Below are 19,011 nucleotides of genomic sequence, written 5' to 3' on the forward strand. Positions count from 1 at the left end.
CTTCTAAAAGAGCTCTACACCCCCTCAATGCTTCTGTTTTTTGCTGGGTTTGCCAGGACCATTAAATAATCTTTACTGATGCTAATGCAGGAAATAAACAAAAAACTTACCTCAATATATATTTTGATATATGTATAAATAAACTGAAATGAGCAATGCAAATTTTAAATGGCAACAGTTTTTGTGTAAGCATTCTACCTTTCTGAGAAAAACACACTTCCACGTAAACGTGACCACCACCTAGAGAGAACATGGCACCGTCCGGCCACACCAGCCCGGCCTCACCTCCATCTGGAGCACCTGCTGCAGTCGTTCCATGATAACCAGAGTAGTTTTCTGAACCGCAGGGTAACAATCCTTGGCACTATTTTTCACAATTTCCATCAGAGATTCATATGCAGAACTCCTCAGGTTGTTCTGGTGCCCATCAGGTCTGTAAGGAACACACAACAGCAATCTGAAAGTCTTACCCGAGAAAGAAGAGAGTTGTTACCACGTAGACCACGGAAAATAAGGAATCCAGAAATCGATATGGTTGTGAACATGGTTTGAGTTTGACAACACAATACAACCAGGAACCAAAGTTTCAACTGCTGAGCCAATGGCTATGTTCGTTATATGGGTCTCCAGACCTGGTTACACTTTAGAATGGCTCTTACAGAAACGGGCTAAAATTATAGGGAAAAAACTAGTTTAAAATGCTGAAGGACCCATGTGTACAACCGACAAGGTCACCTACAGAGCTAAGAGGAAGACAGCTCAATTTTCTTCACTTGTCTGTGAGAGATGGTTATTATACCTACTCTTGGTCAGAGAAGCAGAGATGGAACTAGTTAAGCATGGAAGAGTTTATGCCTAGCCTCCTTCCTCATGGTTTCTTTTGAGCACGGCTTTCGGTATAGCTCACATAAAACCAAAATAATTAAAGGTTGTCCCAACTTATAACCCGCTGAAACTACATTTCAGGGGCGCCTGGCTGACTCAGTCGGTAGAGCATGTGACTCCTGATCTCGGGGTTGAGTTCGAGCCTCACACTGGGTGTAGAGATGACTTTAAAAAAAAAACTTAAAAAAATTTCAAAAACTCATCTATTAAACAATTGTATTTTATGCCAAGTTCTTCATCTATTACCAGAAATAGTGATTAATGGCCTGGCATGGCAACTAAATTCATGATGAGAGCTACTATTTATTTCCCTTACAGGATAATCAAATATTCCTGTTAACTGTAGATATTGCAAAATGAAGGTACCTCTCCAGATCAGTTCTTTTTTTTTTTTAAGAGAGAGGGAGTGGGGGGTGCCTGGGTGGCTGAGTCGGTTGAGCGTCTGCCTTCCACTCAGGTCGTGATCCCGGGGTCCTGGGATCGAGCCCCGCATTGGGCTCCTTGCTCAGCAGGGAGCCTGCTTCTCCCTCTCCTCCCCCCTCCTCTTTCTCTCTCTCTCAAATAAACGAATAAAATTTTAAACGAGAGAGGGGAGTGGAGGGGAGAGAGAAATCAAAGCAGGCTCCACACTCAGCGCATAGTCCCATGCAGGGCTCAATCCCACAACCGAGATCATGACCTGAGCCGAAATCAAGAGTTGGACCCTCAACCACTCAACCAACTGAGCCACCCAGGTGCCCCAGATCAATCCCTCTTTATATGAGACTATCTTCTGACTTGATTTGTAACCTGAACATTCTAAGGTAGACATAGCATGTATTTTCTTCTCTCTGTTTTTATTTAAAAGTAATCTCTAAGCCCAATGTGGGGCTTCAACTCAGAACCCCAAGATCAAGAGTTGCATGCTCTAACAACTGAGCTGCCAAGTGCCCCTTTCTCTTACTTAAATCATCTACTATACAATTCTTTTAATGTTTCCTGTTACTATGTTCCTATGATTAGGCTAGATGCCCCTCATCCAGGGCAAAAGGAGTTGGATGCAAAGACACCACCCATTTCTGTGTAGTATCAGTCACCTGTCTGTGGTCTCCAGGAGCTTCTGAACTATGAGTTCAAAAGAAGAAGATAAGCAATAGGTAGCTGGTTCTTCCTGATCATCAGCCACATCTGCAGCTTCATAAGCAGCTTCAGCCAGACTGGAGAAAGCCTTAAGTCCAGACAGAGTTAATATTAGTCCTGAAAAGAACCCTACCCCAGGATAACCTCATTTTTCCTTAACATACCATGGGCAGTGTTCCTTTCCAATTGATCTAAGAATAAATCAATGCTAGTGAATCCTCAACTTTTTCTGTCAAGGTCATCTCAGACAATCTCTTTACAGACATCCTTAAAATCAAAATATTTCTTTATATTGTTTGTCCCACCCCAAACTCTCTCAGCAGCAGAGTACTTTTATCTACCACAAACACCTCCCACTACTTCTTTTTCCACTTACAAAAAGGCTTTTAGCCCCACTCCTTCCTATCTGAACTTCCTCCCCCATACCCCCAAAGGGCCCTAATGAGCTACCTTCAGCAGCCTGTACTGACTCAGCACTTGGGCCGCCTACCTTCCTTCTCTTTTGCCCTCTTCTCAGCAATGGTACTTTTTGTAGCAGCAACTCTCTACCTTAATCAAAATTTCTTGTCCCCAAGCAACTGAGAGAGAAAACCAGGTCCAGAGAGTTTTCCCACTGGGTTAGCATGACTATTCTAAATGGTTTGGGAACCAGTCACCATGAGTCAACAGCTCCCACTGGCTCATGCAATTGGCATCCCCCACATTTTAACTGAAGAAATTAGGAAGGAGATGCTATTCAAAAGAGGCCTTCCAATGAGAGAGACCCATTTCTCTCCCACACCTCCTACCTCCTTGCGAATGGCTCAGCGCCGCTCCGGATCTCAGTAGGAAGAAAGCCTTACCCAGCACACATTGGAAGCCACTCTGGGCTCAGCACTGAGGCCCTCGATCAGACACTGCAGCAGGGGAGTCAAGTAGACATCATTGATGGCAGCTTCAGGGAGCAGTTCACAAATTCGGCCCACAGTCCATGCAGTTGTATCTCGAACAACTACACTGGGGTCTTTCATTAGTTCTATTAGAGTGGGCATAGCCTGCAAATACAGCAGTTATTAGCAGAGCAAAACAAAGATTAAAATTCATGTTGATGAAGAGAAAATACTGATGGCTGGGATTTTTTTCAAGTTTTATTTAAATAATCTCTACACCCGGGCACCTGGGTGGCTCAGTTGGTTAAGCGACTGCCTTCGGCTCAGGCCATGATCCTGGAGTCCCGGGATCGAGTCCCGCATCGGGCTCCCTGCTCAGCGGGGGGTCTGCTTCTCCCTCTGCCCTCTTCCCTCTTGTGCTCTCTGTCTCTCATTCTCTCTCTCTCAAATAAATAAATAAAATCTTAATAAAAAAAAAATTAAATAATCTCTACACCCAACGTGGGGCTTGAACTCATGATCCCTAGAACAAGAGTCGCACACCCTCCCAACTGAGCCAGCCAGGTGCCCCCTGATGGTTGGGTTTTAACCCACAGCATCAAGATAGTTTGTCATTTTATAAAAGACACATCTGTCACCTATCCATCAGTATAATGAAATTAAAGTGAAAAGTGAAACAGTCCTCTCTTCACCAAATCCCAGCATAGAGTGTTATTAAAAGTCTAGTATGAATGCTTCCACCAGTCTTTTACTGAATCACTCAGGTGACGCATCTAGATGCAGCTGTGACGGCATCTGGCTACATTCTGAAAGGCTGAGTTCCATGTGCGCTAAAGTCAATTACAATGGAGCCTTGTATCACTTATAATAGTAAAATAAACACTTTTCATTACAATAGATACTATTTTGTCCTAAGGACAGAATCATCACATCACTAAAAAATCACAGGAAGGTTTGTGATACAGCAGGAAGTGAAAAAACAAGTTCTAAGACTACTGCCCAGTAAGAACTCCATCCTGTTCCACCTACATACATGCACACAGAAGAACGCCACACAAATAAATACTAAGAGTTAAGAATGTTTATCCCTGGGCAGTGGGATTAAAGGTGACTTCTTTTTAGCCTTTTCTGCATTTTTCCAAGTCATGACTTTTGTTTAAAAAAAAAAGTCAAGAAATACATTTTATCCTTCCTTCACTGACAGCAAACAACAATCCAGAATAACCTTTTTGAATGACTATGTACAGTTTTGTTTTTAAAATACGGGCACACTTTCAAGGAAAAAGTTCAAACAATAAATTTCCCACTTTTCACCCCAAAACTCCCTCCGCTTCACCTGGATAACTAGTGGTTTGAGCTGATTGGGCTCTGGTCCTTCCAAGATACAGCCAAAAGCCATTACTGCCGCATCCCGGTACCGCCAGTCAGGGTTCTTGATGTGTTCTTTAATGAAGGGCAGGACGTGTGGGACGATGTCATCTTCACAGCAGGTGGCCAGGAGCATGAGGCACACGCCTGCCGCTTTGCAGGGGTTCCAGTCATCGTCGTCGTCATTCTCGTCCTGACCACAGAGTGTAGCACTAGTTAAGTTTTTGTTCAAGAATCACTTTAACTCAAAAAAACCAAAAAATCAAAAAAACCACCCAGAATTACTAACTCAAAAGGTCTTCTGACTACTCCCAAATGTCACTGGAACTTAAGTTTGGGAGATGTAAATAAAATATAAAACCTTTTTAATTTTTTTCCACAAAGATTCATCACACATAGCCTTTGTTAAATAAGATGCAGATGGAGGGAAGTCCTACTTAGTACTATACAACGAGATGGGCCAACCTCCACTACACTCAACAAGGATGAAACTCGAACAGATACAGAGCAAAAGGCAGAACAAGAGTATATGCTGTATGATTCTGGTTATATGAAGTCCAAAATCAATCAAAATTAATCTCTGGCAGTAAAGAGGAGACAATGAATGACTAGGAAGAAGGCATGAAGTGGCTTCTGAGTGGTACTAATTATAGTTGGATGAGATGTTAAACAAACAAAATTAAGATTCCATTCAGATCTCCCCTGAAAGTAGAATTCAAGATTTATCTTCCTTATTGTGACTATTCATACCACACAGTAATTTAAGGTAAGCTACCTTATGCAGCTTCAGAACATTACATACCTAAAGAATGATTTGTTCCCAAATGTGAGAAGCACAACAAAAATATAAAAGCGAAGACACTAAGGTCAAAAGACACAAAAAAGTAACTGTAAAACTGAACAAAGAGATGAAAATTTGAGAGAACACCCAGTCCATTTCAAACCAAATACATCTCTACTTATCTTCTGAGACTGTTATATTCAAAGAGTCATGTACTTTCCTAAACACAAATGACATTCCTGTGTACAGGGAAATTCTGCAATGCTCCAAGTCACAGCAATGTTTCCTTAGAGCACTGCCGGCCCTCTGGGAATACTTCACATGCATCAGAGGAGAGGAGGGACAGAAAGAATCTTTCCAAACACCATACCAAGCAAAACTGTGATGCCTAAACTCAAAAGGGAACGATGACAACTAACGTATACTTCTTATAAAAGAATTTCTAGGGCACCTGGGTGGCTCAGTAGGTTAAGCATCTGCCTTCAGCTCGGGTCATGATCCCAGGGTCCTGGGATTGAGCCCCGCATCGGACTCCCTGCTCCGCGGGAAGCCTGCTTCTCCCTCTGCCTCCCTCTCTCTCTGTCTCTCATGAATAAAGAAAATCTTTTTTTTTTTTTTAAGATTTTATTTGACAGAGAGAGAGAGATTGAGAGCAGGAATACAAGCAGGGGGAGTGGGAGAGGGAGAAGCAGGCCTCCTAGCAGGAGGCCCGATGCGGGGCTCGACCCCAGGACCCTGGGATCATGACCTGAGCTGAAGGCAGATGCTTAACTGACTGAGCCACCCAGGCGCCCCAAAAATCTTAAAAAAAAAAAGAATTTCTATATTTACCCATTAGACCCACATCTTCGTGAAGTCTTGCTACTTTTACTTAGTCCTGATTCTTATTGATATTAATGATCATGAATGATCAGATTAATTTTGTGTTTTTTTTCTTTTAAAGATTTTATTGAGTTATTTGACACATAGAGAGCAGGAGAGCACAGGCAGGGAGAGCAGCAGAGGGAGAGGGAGAAGCAGGCTCCCCGCTAAGCAAGGAACTGGATGTGGGACTCAATCCCAGGACCCTAGGATCATGACCTGAGCTGAAGGCAGATGCTTAACGACTGAACCACCCAGGTGCCCCTAATTTTTTTTTTTTTTTTAAAGAGAAAAACAGTGTGTGTGGGGGGGGGTGCAGAGGGAGAGGGAAAGGGAGAATCTCAAGCAGGCTCCAAACCAAACATGGAGCCCGACGTGGGGCTTAAGGATCGCACCACCCTGAGATCATGACCTGAGCCAAAATCAAGAGTAGGGACACTCAATGGACTGAGCCACCCAGGTGACCCCAGAATAATTCTTACCCAACCTCATCAGCATTTTACTTCATTTTATTTTTTTAAAGATTTTTTTATTTATTTGACAGAGAGAGAGAAAGAGAGCACAAGCGGGGGGGGTGGGGGGGGAGGGAGTGGGAGAAGCAGGTTCCCCGCCAAGCAGGGAGCCCTATGTGGGGCTTGATCCCATGACCCTGGGACCATGACCTGAACCGAAGGCAGATGCCCAACCAACTGAGCGCCACCCAGGCGCCCTTCATCAGCATTTTAAATGTATATACATACTGTGAACTCATGAAAATAATTCAAATATTAGCAGATATTCGAGTGGCCTAAGATTAGCACATCCCTTTTGCCAACCTTTCTTTACTGCAACTTTAATAGCGTGTGTCTCTTGCATTACTATGGACAAAGGAAAGCACTCAGGAATCTGTATGTGTAGCCTGTGCACGATTGAGGCTGAAATGTTCAACTCTCCTTCACAAACAACTCAGAGCCTAGAGGATCTTAGAGATCCAGTTCGGCTGTTCCGGTCACCTATAACCGAACAGCAACCAACTAAAGAGTTGCCGAGTTCCTTCATGGAAACTGTTCCACAGTAAACTAATCCTCAACAATGTCTCACAGCTTAACCGGCTCGATTTGCAAGGTAACTCACCTGTTTAGTTAGCGTCTGTGTGAGGATTGGAACCAGGTACTGTAGTGCTCCCTTGGCATAAAACTTGCTGGTGTGCTCAGGGGGTCGTCCTTGTTCTGCTGCCTGAGGAGAAACATAAAAGCAAATTCTGGACAGCAGCAAACAGGCTGATACTAGAGGCATACAATGAGAGCTGCCCAGGGGTTTGAACAGAAATACACAGAGCAAATGTACCATCCACTGTGATCTTTTGGAGGTGCTCATTTCTTTGGTCTACTTCAATGGGATTCTTTTAGGCCATACATATAATCTACCTTAAAAGACCAAGGCAACCTTAAGAACTACCTTTCTTTTTCACAAGCTCAATTCGTATTAACAAGCTGCCACCTAACTAACCTTTGGATCAAGAAGTGTACTAAGTTTACGTAATGACGCCAAAAATAAAATCGTGTTTCTTAAAGTACGCGAGACAGTTTAAGGCTGGAAACAAAGCTTGAGTTCCGAGATTTCAAGTGCAGAACTAGCCCCTTTGTCTCTATCAAATTTCTTCACCAGAGTTAGGAAGCTGTCAGTTATGCATCCCATGCTTTCATTAGGACTTCCAAAAGGAAGTAATTCAGCATTGGACGTCACCTTGTTAAACTGTGACTGCCTGCTGCCCCCTTGTGTTCATGGTACTAATATCAACATTTATAATAAATCACGTCTGGGTGATCGGTAAAGCATGAAATGCCTCATTACGGGTCTGTCTCCCTCCTGAGGGGCTCTGGCTAGTAGAGAAAGCAAAATCTCTACAAATGGAGATGCCCTCTAAGCCCAGTCAGAATAAAGCCTTCCCAGAGGAGACTAATGCCCACAAAGGAGCTTTGTCAGAGAAACAACTCTCTCACCGCACCAACTCTCCCAGGCTCACCTCGGAAGCCTCAATGGCCAAGTCCATTTCCTCATCACACACATTGGACCAGAATTCTATCCCTTGTAGGGCCACCTCATCAATGTCACTTTTCATTGCTTCAATTGTGATCTTAAGAGGGGGAAAAAAAAAAAAAGACATCCCAGACCTTAAGTGCTGGTTCAAGTTAGACTTCCCCCCCCACTTCTAACCACAAATATTCAAGTGTCAAAAATGTAGATTTATGAAAGCTGGGTCTGAAATGAAAGGTAGAAATAGGAAAAGAACTTTTAAAATATATTCTTTCCCAGCACAAAGACAGTACAAGTCTTCTTGGTACATTATTGATGGCTTAAACATAATACTCAGACTCAAGGAATTTCCTTGATTTCATAATATTAAGTAAAAAAATTACAGAAGTGACAAAACAACAAGAATGATAAGTTTTGCAACTAGCTATGCTCCCATACGTAAAACAGAAATACTTACAGCAAAAAGAGCGGGACCCATATACGTCTCCATGTACTGATAATACAAGGACATTATCTTTACCAGATTCTGTAAGGCAGCCACTCGTACCTTTTACAAAGAAAAGATTAGTTTGCTATTTAGTTTAACAATGTAGTCTGACAAAGGTTAAGTCACATAAATGAGTCAGTAATCTAAAGGGGTCAACTGAGGTACATTTGGGTAATGTCAACATTTCCCCCAAATCAATCTCTTCCCTTAATTTTTTTCACCATCCTTATTTATTTTTCCTCTCCTTTTTTTTTTTTTTCCTTTAAAGGTGCCTGTGGAACCTACAGAGGCCTAAACTCAGGAATGCCACTCAGACTGGATGTTACTCCCACCTGTTTCAAGGGTCACAGTTTAGGTTACAGCAAATCAAAGCAGTTTCAATGGCTACAATGAAAAGCAGTCACTTGTATAACTTAGAGCAATTAAGTAGCAAGGGTGATCAAAAATCATTTCTTCCTTAAACCTTTTAAGAGGATGGCAACTTCCATTATGTTAACTTTCCAAATACTGTTTTTTCCTCTTTTATTAAGAACGGTAGTAGCCAAACCTTATTTCTGAAGTCACCCGATTCCCAACATTTCAAACCACTACGTTGGAGATGGCATTTCCCAGGAAAGATGGAAGACAAATTTCTCCTCGGAGCTCACACTCACCCTTGTATCCGGACACTGTGTGGCTTCACAGACCACCTGCATAATAAAGTGCCTTTCGGACTGTAGGAAGAACAAAGATCAAGAGAATAAGACTACCAACCATATATATGGAGATTGTTAGACTATCTCTTCAGGGAAAACCTTGCACTCCCCTCAAGGACCCCATAACCCTGAAGCAATCAAGCAGCTTTCCCCCGACAGTAATGGCACCATGAAGACTATCAAGAGCTTGCCCCCAGTGTCTGCTGTATGACCTGCCCTCTAAAGAGCTCCCTCATCTTTTACTCCCCAAAATGACCACTAACAAGACTCCAAGGAGGAAGTAAATAGGAAAATATAGGTCACAGGGATTTAAATAAAAATGGTAAACAAAACCAAAAAACCTACATTAGGAAAACCCATTTCTTTATATTTAAATTTACTTCAAAGACAAATTTGTTTTCTGGGAGGTGGCAAATCCCCATCAAACGCAGGGAAGATACAGGAGAACAGAGCAATGTAGTTATTTGCTACTATCCTAAGTCTTCTGAAATCTAAAAGGAAAAAGTCTGTTTTCTAAGCAATTAGAATTGCAATTTGCTTTGACTTCTTAGACCTCCCTACTTTGTCCACAGTGAGACCAAGAAATGGCAAAAAGCACAGCTCAAGTGTCAACAAACAAATACACAAAAATACTTGCAGACCATATAATAATCCAGTGATTCCGCTTCTGAGTATAGATCTAAAAGAACTGAAAGCGGGCCTCAAAGACCTATTTGTACACCTATGTTCATAGCAGCATTATTCACAATAGTTAGAAGATGAAAGGAAGCAACCCCAAAGTCCACAGACAGAAAAATGGATAAACAAAATGTGGTCTATACATACAACAAAATATTATTCAGCCTGAAAAAGGCTACAAAAGCTACAACATGTATGAACCCAAGACATTATGCTAAATGAAATAAGCGAGTCATAAAAGACAAATCAAATACTGGATGATTGATTCCACTTAAATAAGGTATCTGGTGTAATCAAAAGCACAGAAACAGAAAGTAAAAAAAGCGGTTGCCACTGGGAAGGGGAAAATGGGGAGTTGTTCAATGCACAGAGTTTCAGTATTGCAAAATGAAAAAGTTCTGGTGACTGGCTGTAAAACAACATGACTGTAACTTAACACTATTGAACTGTACACTTAAAAAAGCTTAAAATAGTAAATTTTACGTTATTGTGTATTTTTACACAACTTAAATAATAGGGGGAAATATTTCCAGGCAAGATAAACTTTGTTTACATATTCATTTTCAAAAGCACCTTCCAAGGAGTTATGAACTAGCCCAACTTACATAATTTTTTTTAAATTAAACTCTATGCCCAACAAGGGGCTCAACTTCAAGACCCCGAGATCATGAATCAGATGCGCCACCGACTGAGCCAGCCAGCCGCCAGTTTTGTTTTTTTAAAGTAAGCTCTACAACCTTCTGTGTTTTTTAAGATTTTATTTGTTTGAGAGAGAGAACGTGTGGGTGCACGAATGGGCAGAGGGACAGAGGGAGAGAATCTCAAGTACACTCACTGCTGAGCACGGAGCCAGCCGTGGGGCTCGATCTCAGGACCCTGAGATCATGACCTGAGCAGAAACCAAGAGTCAGAGGCTCAAATGACTGAGCCACCCAGTCGGGTGCCCCAACTTCCATGTTTTTTAAAATCCCAGAGCATACCCACACTTTCCTCTATAAAAGGAGAAACCTAAGCTTAGAAACACTTCAGATCACATTTTCCCCAAAAGCCTCCCAAAAGCAAACACACCTACTCCATGGCCATTTCTCACACAACACAAATTTTAACTAGAATGGAAATGAGTGCACGTAAACAAGATGGTACTTTCTAGACCACAAACTTAAAAAAAACCTTTCATTTAACTCTTACTTCTTACCTTCTGAACCTACTACACCTTTTTGTCAAAAGAGACTCACCTCTTTGTCAAAGTTTGCTTTGGTGAACTCCAATGAGTTCAGGAGTGCATTTGTAGCCGCCAGCTTCACATTATTACTGGGCTCTTCTTTCCTCATCCCCTGGATTATGGCAGTCAGAATCTCATTGGATTTATCCTGTAGCTGCTCTGGGTCCTGAAACAAGCAGAGAAGTGCAGTGAGTAAAATAATGAGCTCATGACTAATCAGCAGTCCTTTTAACTGTGAAATCCACTCGAGTGAGTATCATGACTTTCTCTGATCTTTTTCCACACATTTCCATTTAAGGACAAACCACCTGCAAAATATCCCGGGGCCTACTAGTCCAAAATTGAACCGAAACAAGTTAAATTCATCAACTTCATCTGATTTCTTAGCATAATGACTCTGGGCATGAGGTAATGCTGGCTTTTTCTTCCCCCTTCTGTGCAAAGGGAAATGGCAGTCTGGTGTTTTTTCCAGGCCATCTGTATCAACTGAAGTAAAGCTTCTGAGGGCCAAGGATCAATGCCTGGGCACAACATCTAGGTAGTCTAAGTCCAGGTCAAGTGTGGACTTCCTTGCTTCATCAAAAGTCTGTATATGGAAACAGACACCAAGGGTGGTAACCTCAGCAGCAGCCACAGTCCCAGGAGGGCTGCATTTCACACACTACTGTGTCTCTGGTGGCTAAGCGAACTGCTGCAAGGGCTGGCAAAGGGTTTCTGTGCACGAGTAAATGAAAAGTAACACAGCATCCTGAGGTACACTGAGGATCGTGAGAAAGGGATCCAGATCAGGGATGCTCCACAACAGAGCATATCCTCTTTTAAAAGTCTAGAATCTATACCTCTCCAAGCCTACAGATTTCTACTCTGAGCTTGGGATCCTCAACTCTCTTTACTTTAGGGCATGATTAGCAATGTGAGGATAAATTAGCTATCCAAATATGGAAGTCTAGATTAAATAAAGCAGTCCTACTTGCAAAACACTCTGTAGTAGCTTAGTTTTCTCCATCAGATAAGAACAATCCTAATACTACGCGAGTCACAACTAGAGGGAATCAGAGCTATGTTAAGTTAGATACAGAGGGCAGTACTTACTATATCTTGGCAAATGTAACCGATAGCTTCCAATGTCGACTCTTTCATGTGCTCTGTGCTGTTGGGGTTTGTGACATTGGCCACCAGCTGAGGAATGAGTTCTGGCCACTGGTTCACTGGGATCTCTGCACAAGCAATACCAGCCACACACTGTGAGGCAGAACTAGGCCGGTAAGTTTCTGTGCCCAAAGTCTGCAAAACCTGTGCGCACACACACACACACACACACAAAACAAGACGAAAGATATCAATTTCTAATACTATTTGAACACATTCTGCCTACCACCACACCTCTTACATCACTCTGAATTTTCTGCAACACAAAAGTAGAAAAAGGCATATACAGAATAGTCAGCTGTCAAAACAAAAACAAAACAACCAGCCTCACTACCAACACCAGCACAATCAACATTGTTCCAGAGCCTAGAAAACGAAACCAATTACTCCCTACTTCCAAAAGGACTCCTCCAAAGCCAGACATCTCACGTCAATGTTCAATGCAAGGTAAGAAAGTGAGAGTCAGAAGGATGACAATGTTAGAAGGCAAAGGAGAGGACAAAATTCACCTTCTAGGCTCCTTGTTAAAGGTATAATGGAAGGATGCTCACAGCCTTGTTTTATGGACAGAAAGTGTGGAACTTTAGAATGAGGCTAACTCTGGGCATTCAAATGGGTCTGATTCACAGTAGATCGTGGTCTAGCCTAATCCAAGGAAGAGATCTTCCAACTCATGAAATGTGGAACAAGCCTCCTTCCCTATGGTCAATGACAATTTAACACCTGGGGTGACTTTCATAAAAGGCCTTGGTCAGGGAACATCACTAGATGCAGATACAAAGTTAATGACATTACCAACACCTAAGAATGAATCTTTACTTAACTTCCAATCTGGAAGGATTTGTTCTGTTTACCCAAGAATCAGAGAACTCTTCTCTCCACCATCAACAGATACCAAGAACTAGTTAGATATGCCAATTAAAATGAGATCAGCTTATCGTTAAACAGGTCTTGTTTGAAATGATAATCGTACAAGGATTTATGTAAAGGGTAAAGGCACAGGTACAGATAAAGGATGAAGCCACAATTGACCTAAGGTTAATTATTACCATGATCAGCTAATTCAGTCAATGAACTCACTAAGAATCACCAGTCCACTCAAAAGGCAAATAGTTAACTGTTCCTGGCATGAACACAGGACAAAGCGTAGCTGCCAGATATTCAGGCCAGCTCTGCTGACTGGGTCAGGTCACTTAGTATCCTGCTTTGTAGCTAATAATAATGAACTCCCCATCTTTCCCCCATACTGTAGATCATCATCCCTGCCCGCCCCCACTGCCAAAGCTCTGCCCGGTAACAAACTGTTCTGATTCTAAATGAAGGTTTTGCTCTCTAGGGCTACCACAGCTAGAATGGACTTTAAGAAAAACTGTATGTCAAAGACACGGAGCTGAGAGGCAGGGATAAGATGACCGGTCTAAAACAGCAGGAGCTTGGGGCACCTGGGTGGCTCAGCCGTTAAGCGTCTGCCTTTGGTTCAGGTCATGGTCCCAGGGTCCTGGGATCGAGCCCTCCATCGGGCTCCCTGCTCAGCGGAAACCTGCTTCTCCTTCTCCCACTCCCCCTGCTTGTGTTCCCTCTCTCGCTGTCTCTGTCAAATAAAAAAAAATAATAAAAAAATAAAACAGCAGGAGCTGAACAGGTATTAACCCAAGTCTGACGAAGAGTTCCAGTTCAGGGTGCCTTTACACTATACCACACCATCTCCTGGTACAGATGTGGAGAGCACCGACTCCCACTGTACCTTTATCTTTCCTCCTTTAAATGGCTTCTGGAAGACCCCTAGGTTAAATATTATTTGAGGTGATTTAGAGACCACAAAGGTACAACCCTTTTTTTTAAAGATTTTATTTATTTATTTGAGACAGAGAGAATGAGAGAGAGAGAGCACATGAGAGGGGGGAGGGTCAGAGGGAGAAGCAGACTCCCCGCCGAGCAGGGAGCCCGATGCGGGACTCGATCCAGAGACTCCAGGATCATGACCTGAGCCGAAGGCAGTCGCTTAACCAACTGAGCCACCCAGGCGCCCAAAGGTACAACTCTTAAGTACAGGAAGATTGTTTTTGTTTTTTTTTTTTAACCTAGGGGGTAACCCTAATGATAATAGTCAATTATCAGAAAGAAGAGCAATAAAGGAGTGACCCTCTACTGTGTCCAAGACCCACATTTCAAAAAAGAAATACCCATCAACACTGAGAAAGTATTCATTACCAGAGGTGCTATGAAAAGGGGAAAAAGGCCATGATTAACTTTCTTTCATGCAGAAGAATTCAACAACACATATACAAAGTCTTGTCCAAATTTTACAAAGTGTTAAGACTGATATGCCAAAAAGAGTCAATCACAGTTCCAATCATTTCTCATCTCATTTACTATCGCATCATTCGAGCAAGATGAGAAACTGAATGGGCACTACAAGCACCAAGATTTCCAGTGATTGATGGAACAAACTTCAATTGTACCAAATTACTGAAAGAAAGATTAAAATGTTATTACATAAGCAGACCCAATGTGGACAGAAATAGCTCTACATATTCCAAAGAAGATTCAAAATAAGTTGGCTTTCATAACCTAGTTCCCACAGTCATGAGTACTTTCATGGAAGACTAGAAAGAGAAGAGGTATATAACTTGAAAGAGATGTTGTTGCCCTTAAGGCGCACAAATTTACCTAACGCTGAGACCTCGAACCAGGAAATAGCAAATATGATGACATGTGCAAGTACACATTTAGGAACCCCCCACCAATTTTCCCTCAAATACCAAGGACTAATTGCTTGACTTACCATTTTCTGTGCCTCATCCACATAAAACAAACCACTAAAGAAGCTCATTAACTGGCGGGTGGGGAGGACACCTGTCCATATATTCTGAGTATCTTTTGCTGCGGCTAGAATTACGGATTTTAACTCAACAACAAAGTCGTAAGACCTCCATGATGCAGAGCAAGGGACATTTAATTTTCTGCAAAACTCAACAGTCCACTCTTTAAATGCCCTGATTAAGAGCCAGATGTTTCTAAACAAAGTTTTTCATAATTTGCTAAATAGATAAAAGCACCATTAACTTCATATTCTTATTTCACAAACTCTTTGGGCTTAAAAGCCCCAAGAGATTATTTAGTTCCCCTTTGAACTCCACATAGTGCCAAGCCTAAACCACCAAAGAGTGAAAATTATCTACAACACAAGTTCAACAAGAGCAGGGACTGGATGACTATGAAAAAAATCACTTAGAAAGACAGGAATATCTAAAAAATATTCCTGAGCCTCACTCCAACAAAATAGAATCTCTGGAGGGAACCTGGAAATATTGTTAGCAAATTCCCTAAGTGATTCTCAGAGTTCAAGTTTGGGAACCAACAATTTGTATACTATGCCAATTCACCACAGATTCTACAAATTCTGGCATCCAGTTAAAGTTCCCTAAACTGCTACAGTTTACCTTAGGTTTCTGATGCACTCATTAATGGGAAATGACAGCACAGTACAGAAAAGCTAAGATGAGAAAGAAAATTTAAATCAAATACAATTTTTATCTTCAAGTGAAGCTTAAGTCTCAGAAACCTATTACACTGTCAGCTCTATCCCATGTAAATGACAAAAACACTGACCAAGATGTCTCTTGTAGGGGGTCCAGGAGGAGAGGATGGGGTGGGTGGGTGGACGATGAGGTTTCTTATTCCCAGAGGCTAACATGACCCAAAGGAGATAAAGTTACTTACATAATTCTTGACTTCCCGTCGAGCATTAGCATCAATTGCAAGCCACCTCTGCTGATATTGTGCCTTGATATCTGGATCTTTAGATGTCAAAGAGTTCTTGATTTGTAGACCAGCTGCGACTCTGGCAACCTGACTGTTTCCTGGATTTGCCAGCACTCTGGACAGTTCCACAAGGAACGTGGGCTATTAAGAGAAGAGGCATTTGTGAATGAAAAGTATCTCTTGGGAATTTTACCAACTGAGGATAGCTTACGGAGCACCAAAACATTGGGGGAAACCTAAGTTTTTTAGAACGTATCATAACATCTCGGAATATGCTACAATACCTACTTCAAGACTCCTATAAAAATGTTACATGGTACACAAATAAGTTACCCTCTTCTCATACATCCTCAGCATTTATTTAACAAGGAGATACAGATTTTCCTATCAACATCATTCTTAGTGCTCAAATCTTTGCATTAGATCTCCCAGAAATAAAGGAAGTTTGACAATCTAGTAGTCAGAGGATTCTTCTATTTAACAATGCCTGACAATAAATATTTGTTAAATGAATGAATATGTGAAGACAGGGTAGAACATAAAATTGTTTCCCTAAATTTAAAATATCTTAGTCCAAAAAGAATAATATTCAGGGCGGCTTTTAATCTCATGCAGGCAGGTAATCTTGCATTACAGAGGTAAATACTTACAAACCTGAAACAGATTTAAGAGGCTAGTCCTCTCTTTTAACTTTACGTGTTCAATGAGAGAAGAACAATGAAAAAAGACTTAGTTATAAATTTGATTATATTTAGAAACACGGAAAAAGTGAAAAGATAAAAATGCCAAGGCAAATTTGCCAAGAAAAAAGATTTTACATTTAACAGTCAACGGTTAACACACTAAAGGCTCCTACACATTTTGGACTTGAGCTGTCCACTGAACATAGTGCATTTCTGAAAACCTTACTCAACCTTTCATAATGCACAGGTCCCCAAAACTACTCCCTGTTTAAAAATTTTAAGATACACTCCTCTTCCCTGCAGAAAGCTCTGTCCAAATGGAAGTTAACAGGAAAAATCAAAAGCAGAAAACAAGTCCTGCAATCACAGCAGAAGATATATCTTAAAAGTTTTATTAATTATGTACCACTAAGGAATGTTAGGAATGTCAGAAAGATAAAATGTTAAGAATAGGATAAAAGGCTTCTTGTAAATGAGCAGAGGCAGAAACAGGAATATACCCCACATGGAAGTATTATTGGTCTATACTAGCAGAAAAGAAATCCTTTCTATGGAAAGTTAAGAATAAAAAGTAGTAAAAGCTAGCACATAAGAGCACAATAAAAGCCACTTAAGGCAGTTTGTATAAAATAAGCCTTGTCACTTTTTTGCTTGTATTTCGCCTGGATTACAAAGGAACATGTTGGGTTACAATGTTATTTAGGCTTATTACCTATTACCTTTAAAAGATGTCAAGTATCATCCACCCTTCCATCTGTTCCCCATCCCCCGCAATAAGAGGGACATCAAAGAGAAACGTTACTGGCACACAGGCTGTTTCAACCAATCCATCCCACATTTTTATACAGAAGTCCAGTCTAGTGGACTTCTCTTCATTTTTTCTGTACACCTTAAATATGAAAATATGAAAACGAGGAACTTTCCTCTGTGATTTCATCTGGGAACAGGCCCGATCAAGGATGAAGCCTCAGCCTGTTGTATGGGTACAAATTCAGTCTCTACCCATCGAAGTAAAAACAAAACAAAGCCAAAAAACCCCAACCAACCCCCACCAAAAAATAAATAACCCATAGATGAATACCCAGGCAGTAAAGGGAGAAATATTGCCGGGAGTGGGTTAGGAGGTATTCGGGTGCCAGGCCTGGCCATGAGCACAGTACCAAGGGGCAGAGGAAAGGGTAGACTCTGGGAAGTAGGTGGAGAGAATAACAGGGGCCACGGGACAGGAAGGAGAAGCCGGCCCCGGTCAGAGCAGGGCGGGCAGCTGGGCTCAGAGCTTCCACATGGCCCCTAGGCCCGGCTCCCCCACCCCCACCCTTGCTGAACACGCAGCGCCGCGCAACCTAACTTCCCTTCCCTCCCTCTTTCTCCCTCCCGCTGCACCGCCGCCCTCAGGCCGCGCGGCGATTGGGCGGCAGTCACCCCGGCGCGCCGCGCCATTGGCCAGCTGCCGGGGCCCGGGGCGGGACACACCCACCGGCTTCCCGATGGCGGGGTTAGGTTGGACCGGGGTGGGGGAGGAGGGGGACGGGATGGGGCGGGGTGGGTTCCCGAGGCCTGGGCCTCCGGGAGGGCGGGAAGGCCCGCACGCAGGGGATGGGTGGACGGCGGGATGGGGGACGGCGGGGTGGCACGCACCAGGTTTTCCACGGCCGCACGCTCCAAGAACTTCTGCGCCGCTTCCAGTTCCAGCCGATCTGGGGAGAAGGAAAGTGGGAAGGGGACAGGGTCAGAGGGGCCAGGGTTTCCCCTCCCCCCACCCGGTCACCTCACCCCGACCCCCGGCCCCCGCGTCCTACCGGGAGACACGGTCTTCTCGAGGATGGTGATCAGCTCCATGGCGGAGGTGGTGGCGGGGACTCCTCCTAAGACGACGGTCCGGCTTCTTGGGAGGCGGCTCTAACTGGGGATGGGGGTTGGGGGTCGGGTGGGAAGGGAGGGTGGGGTGGGGGGCGGGGGTCACCACAAGCCCATTCACCGGCTCCCTCTTGGTAGTCGCCCCGGCTCCCTTTCCTTCCTCTTTTCCTTCCTTCCTCCCTCCCTCCTAATTTGTTGCTGGCGGCGGCAGCAGCTGCTCCTCTGGCGGCGGGGGAGGGACCCCGGGGGTAGCTCAGAGCGCGGCTGGTGCTCGGGTGGCGGAGGGAGAAAGAAGGAAGGGAGGCGGTAAGTGAACGGCGGCTCGCAGGGAGGGAGAGAGAGGGAGGGAGGAAGGCGGAGGGATATTCGGGCCGGACCTCTCCGCGGCGGCACCGCGCTCCATGTCGATTGGCTGCCGCCGTGGCCACGCGGAATCCCCAATTGGCCAGGCGGTCAGCGTTGAAGGGCCGCCCTGCGCCCATTCGCCCGCTAGTTTCAAGGCCCGGGTTGGCTGGGCGGGCAGCGGAATGAGGCGCGCGGATTGGTCGGAGGGAGGGAGATTGGGGTGGGGCAGGC

General features: G+C 43.4%; 1 protein-coding gene across 1 annotated transcript in view; it reads right to left on the reverse strand.

Moving 5' to 3' along the window:
* KPNB1 (karyopherin subunit beta 1) overlaps nt 1–18,757 on the reverse strand; it is a 28,319-nt gene extending 9,562 nt beyond the window's left edge. The window contains exons 1-13 of the mRNA XM_021704515.1: nt 18,378–18,757; nt 18,217–18,275; nt 15,854–16,036; nt 12,074–12,274; nt 10,995–11,147; nt 9,040–9,099; nt 8,357–8,446; nt 7,889–7,999; nt 6,997–7,098; nt 4,210–4,434; nt 2,847–3,038; nt 1,962–2,092; nt 286–433 (exon numbers count right to left, since the gene is read on the reverse strand). Of these exons, the coding sequence (XP_021560190.1) occupies nt 286–433; nt 1,962–2,092; nt 2,847–3,038; nt 4,210–4,434; nt 6,997–7,098; nt 7,889–7,999; nt 8,357–8,446; nt 9,040–9,099; nt 10,995–11,147; nt 12,074–12,274; nt 15,854–16,036; nt 18,217–18,275; nt 18,378–18,417 (1,695 nt within the window). The 5' untranslated portion in view covers nt 18,418–18,757. The remainder of the gene's footprint in view (nt 1–285; nt 434–1,961; nt 2,093–2,846; nt 3,039–4,209; nt 4,435–6,996; nt 7,099–7,888; nt 8,000–8,356; nt 8,447–9,039; nt 9,100–10,994; nt 11,148–12,073; nt 12,275–15,853; nt 16,037–18,216; nt 18,276–18,377) is intronic.
* Between the last annotated feature and the right edge of the window lie 254 nt (nt 18,758–19,011).

This window comes from Neomonachus schauinslandi, chromosome 15 (assembly GCF_002201575.2).
Source record: "Neomonachus schauinslandi chromosome 15, ASM220157v2, whole genome shotgun sequence".
In the NCBI taxonomy this organism is placed as follows: Eukaryota; Metazoa; Chordata; class Mammalia; order Carnivora; family Phocidae; genus Neomonachus; species Neomonachus schauinslandi.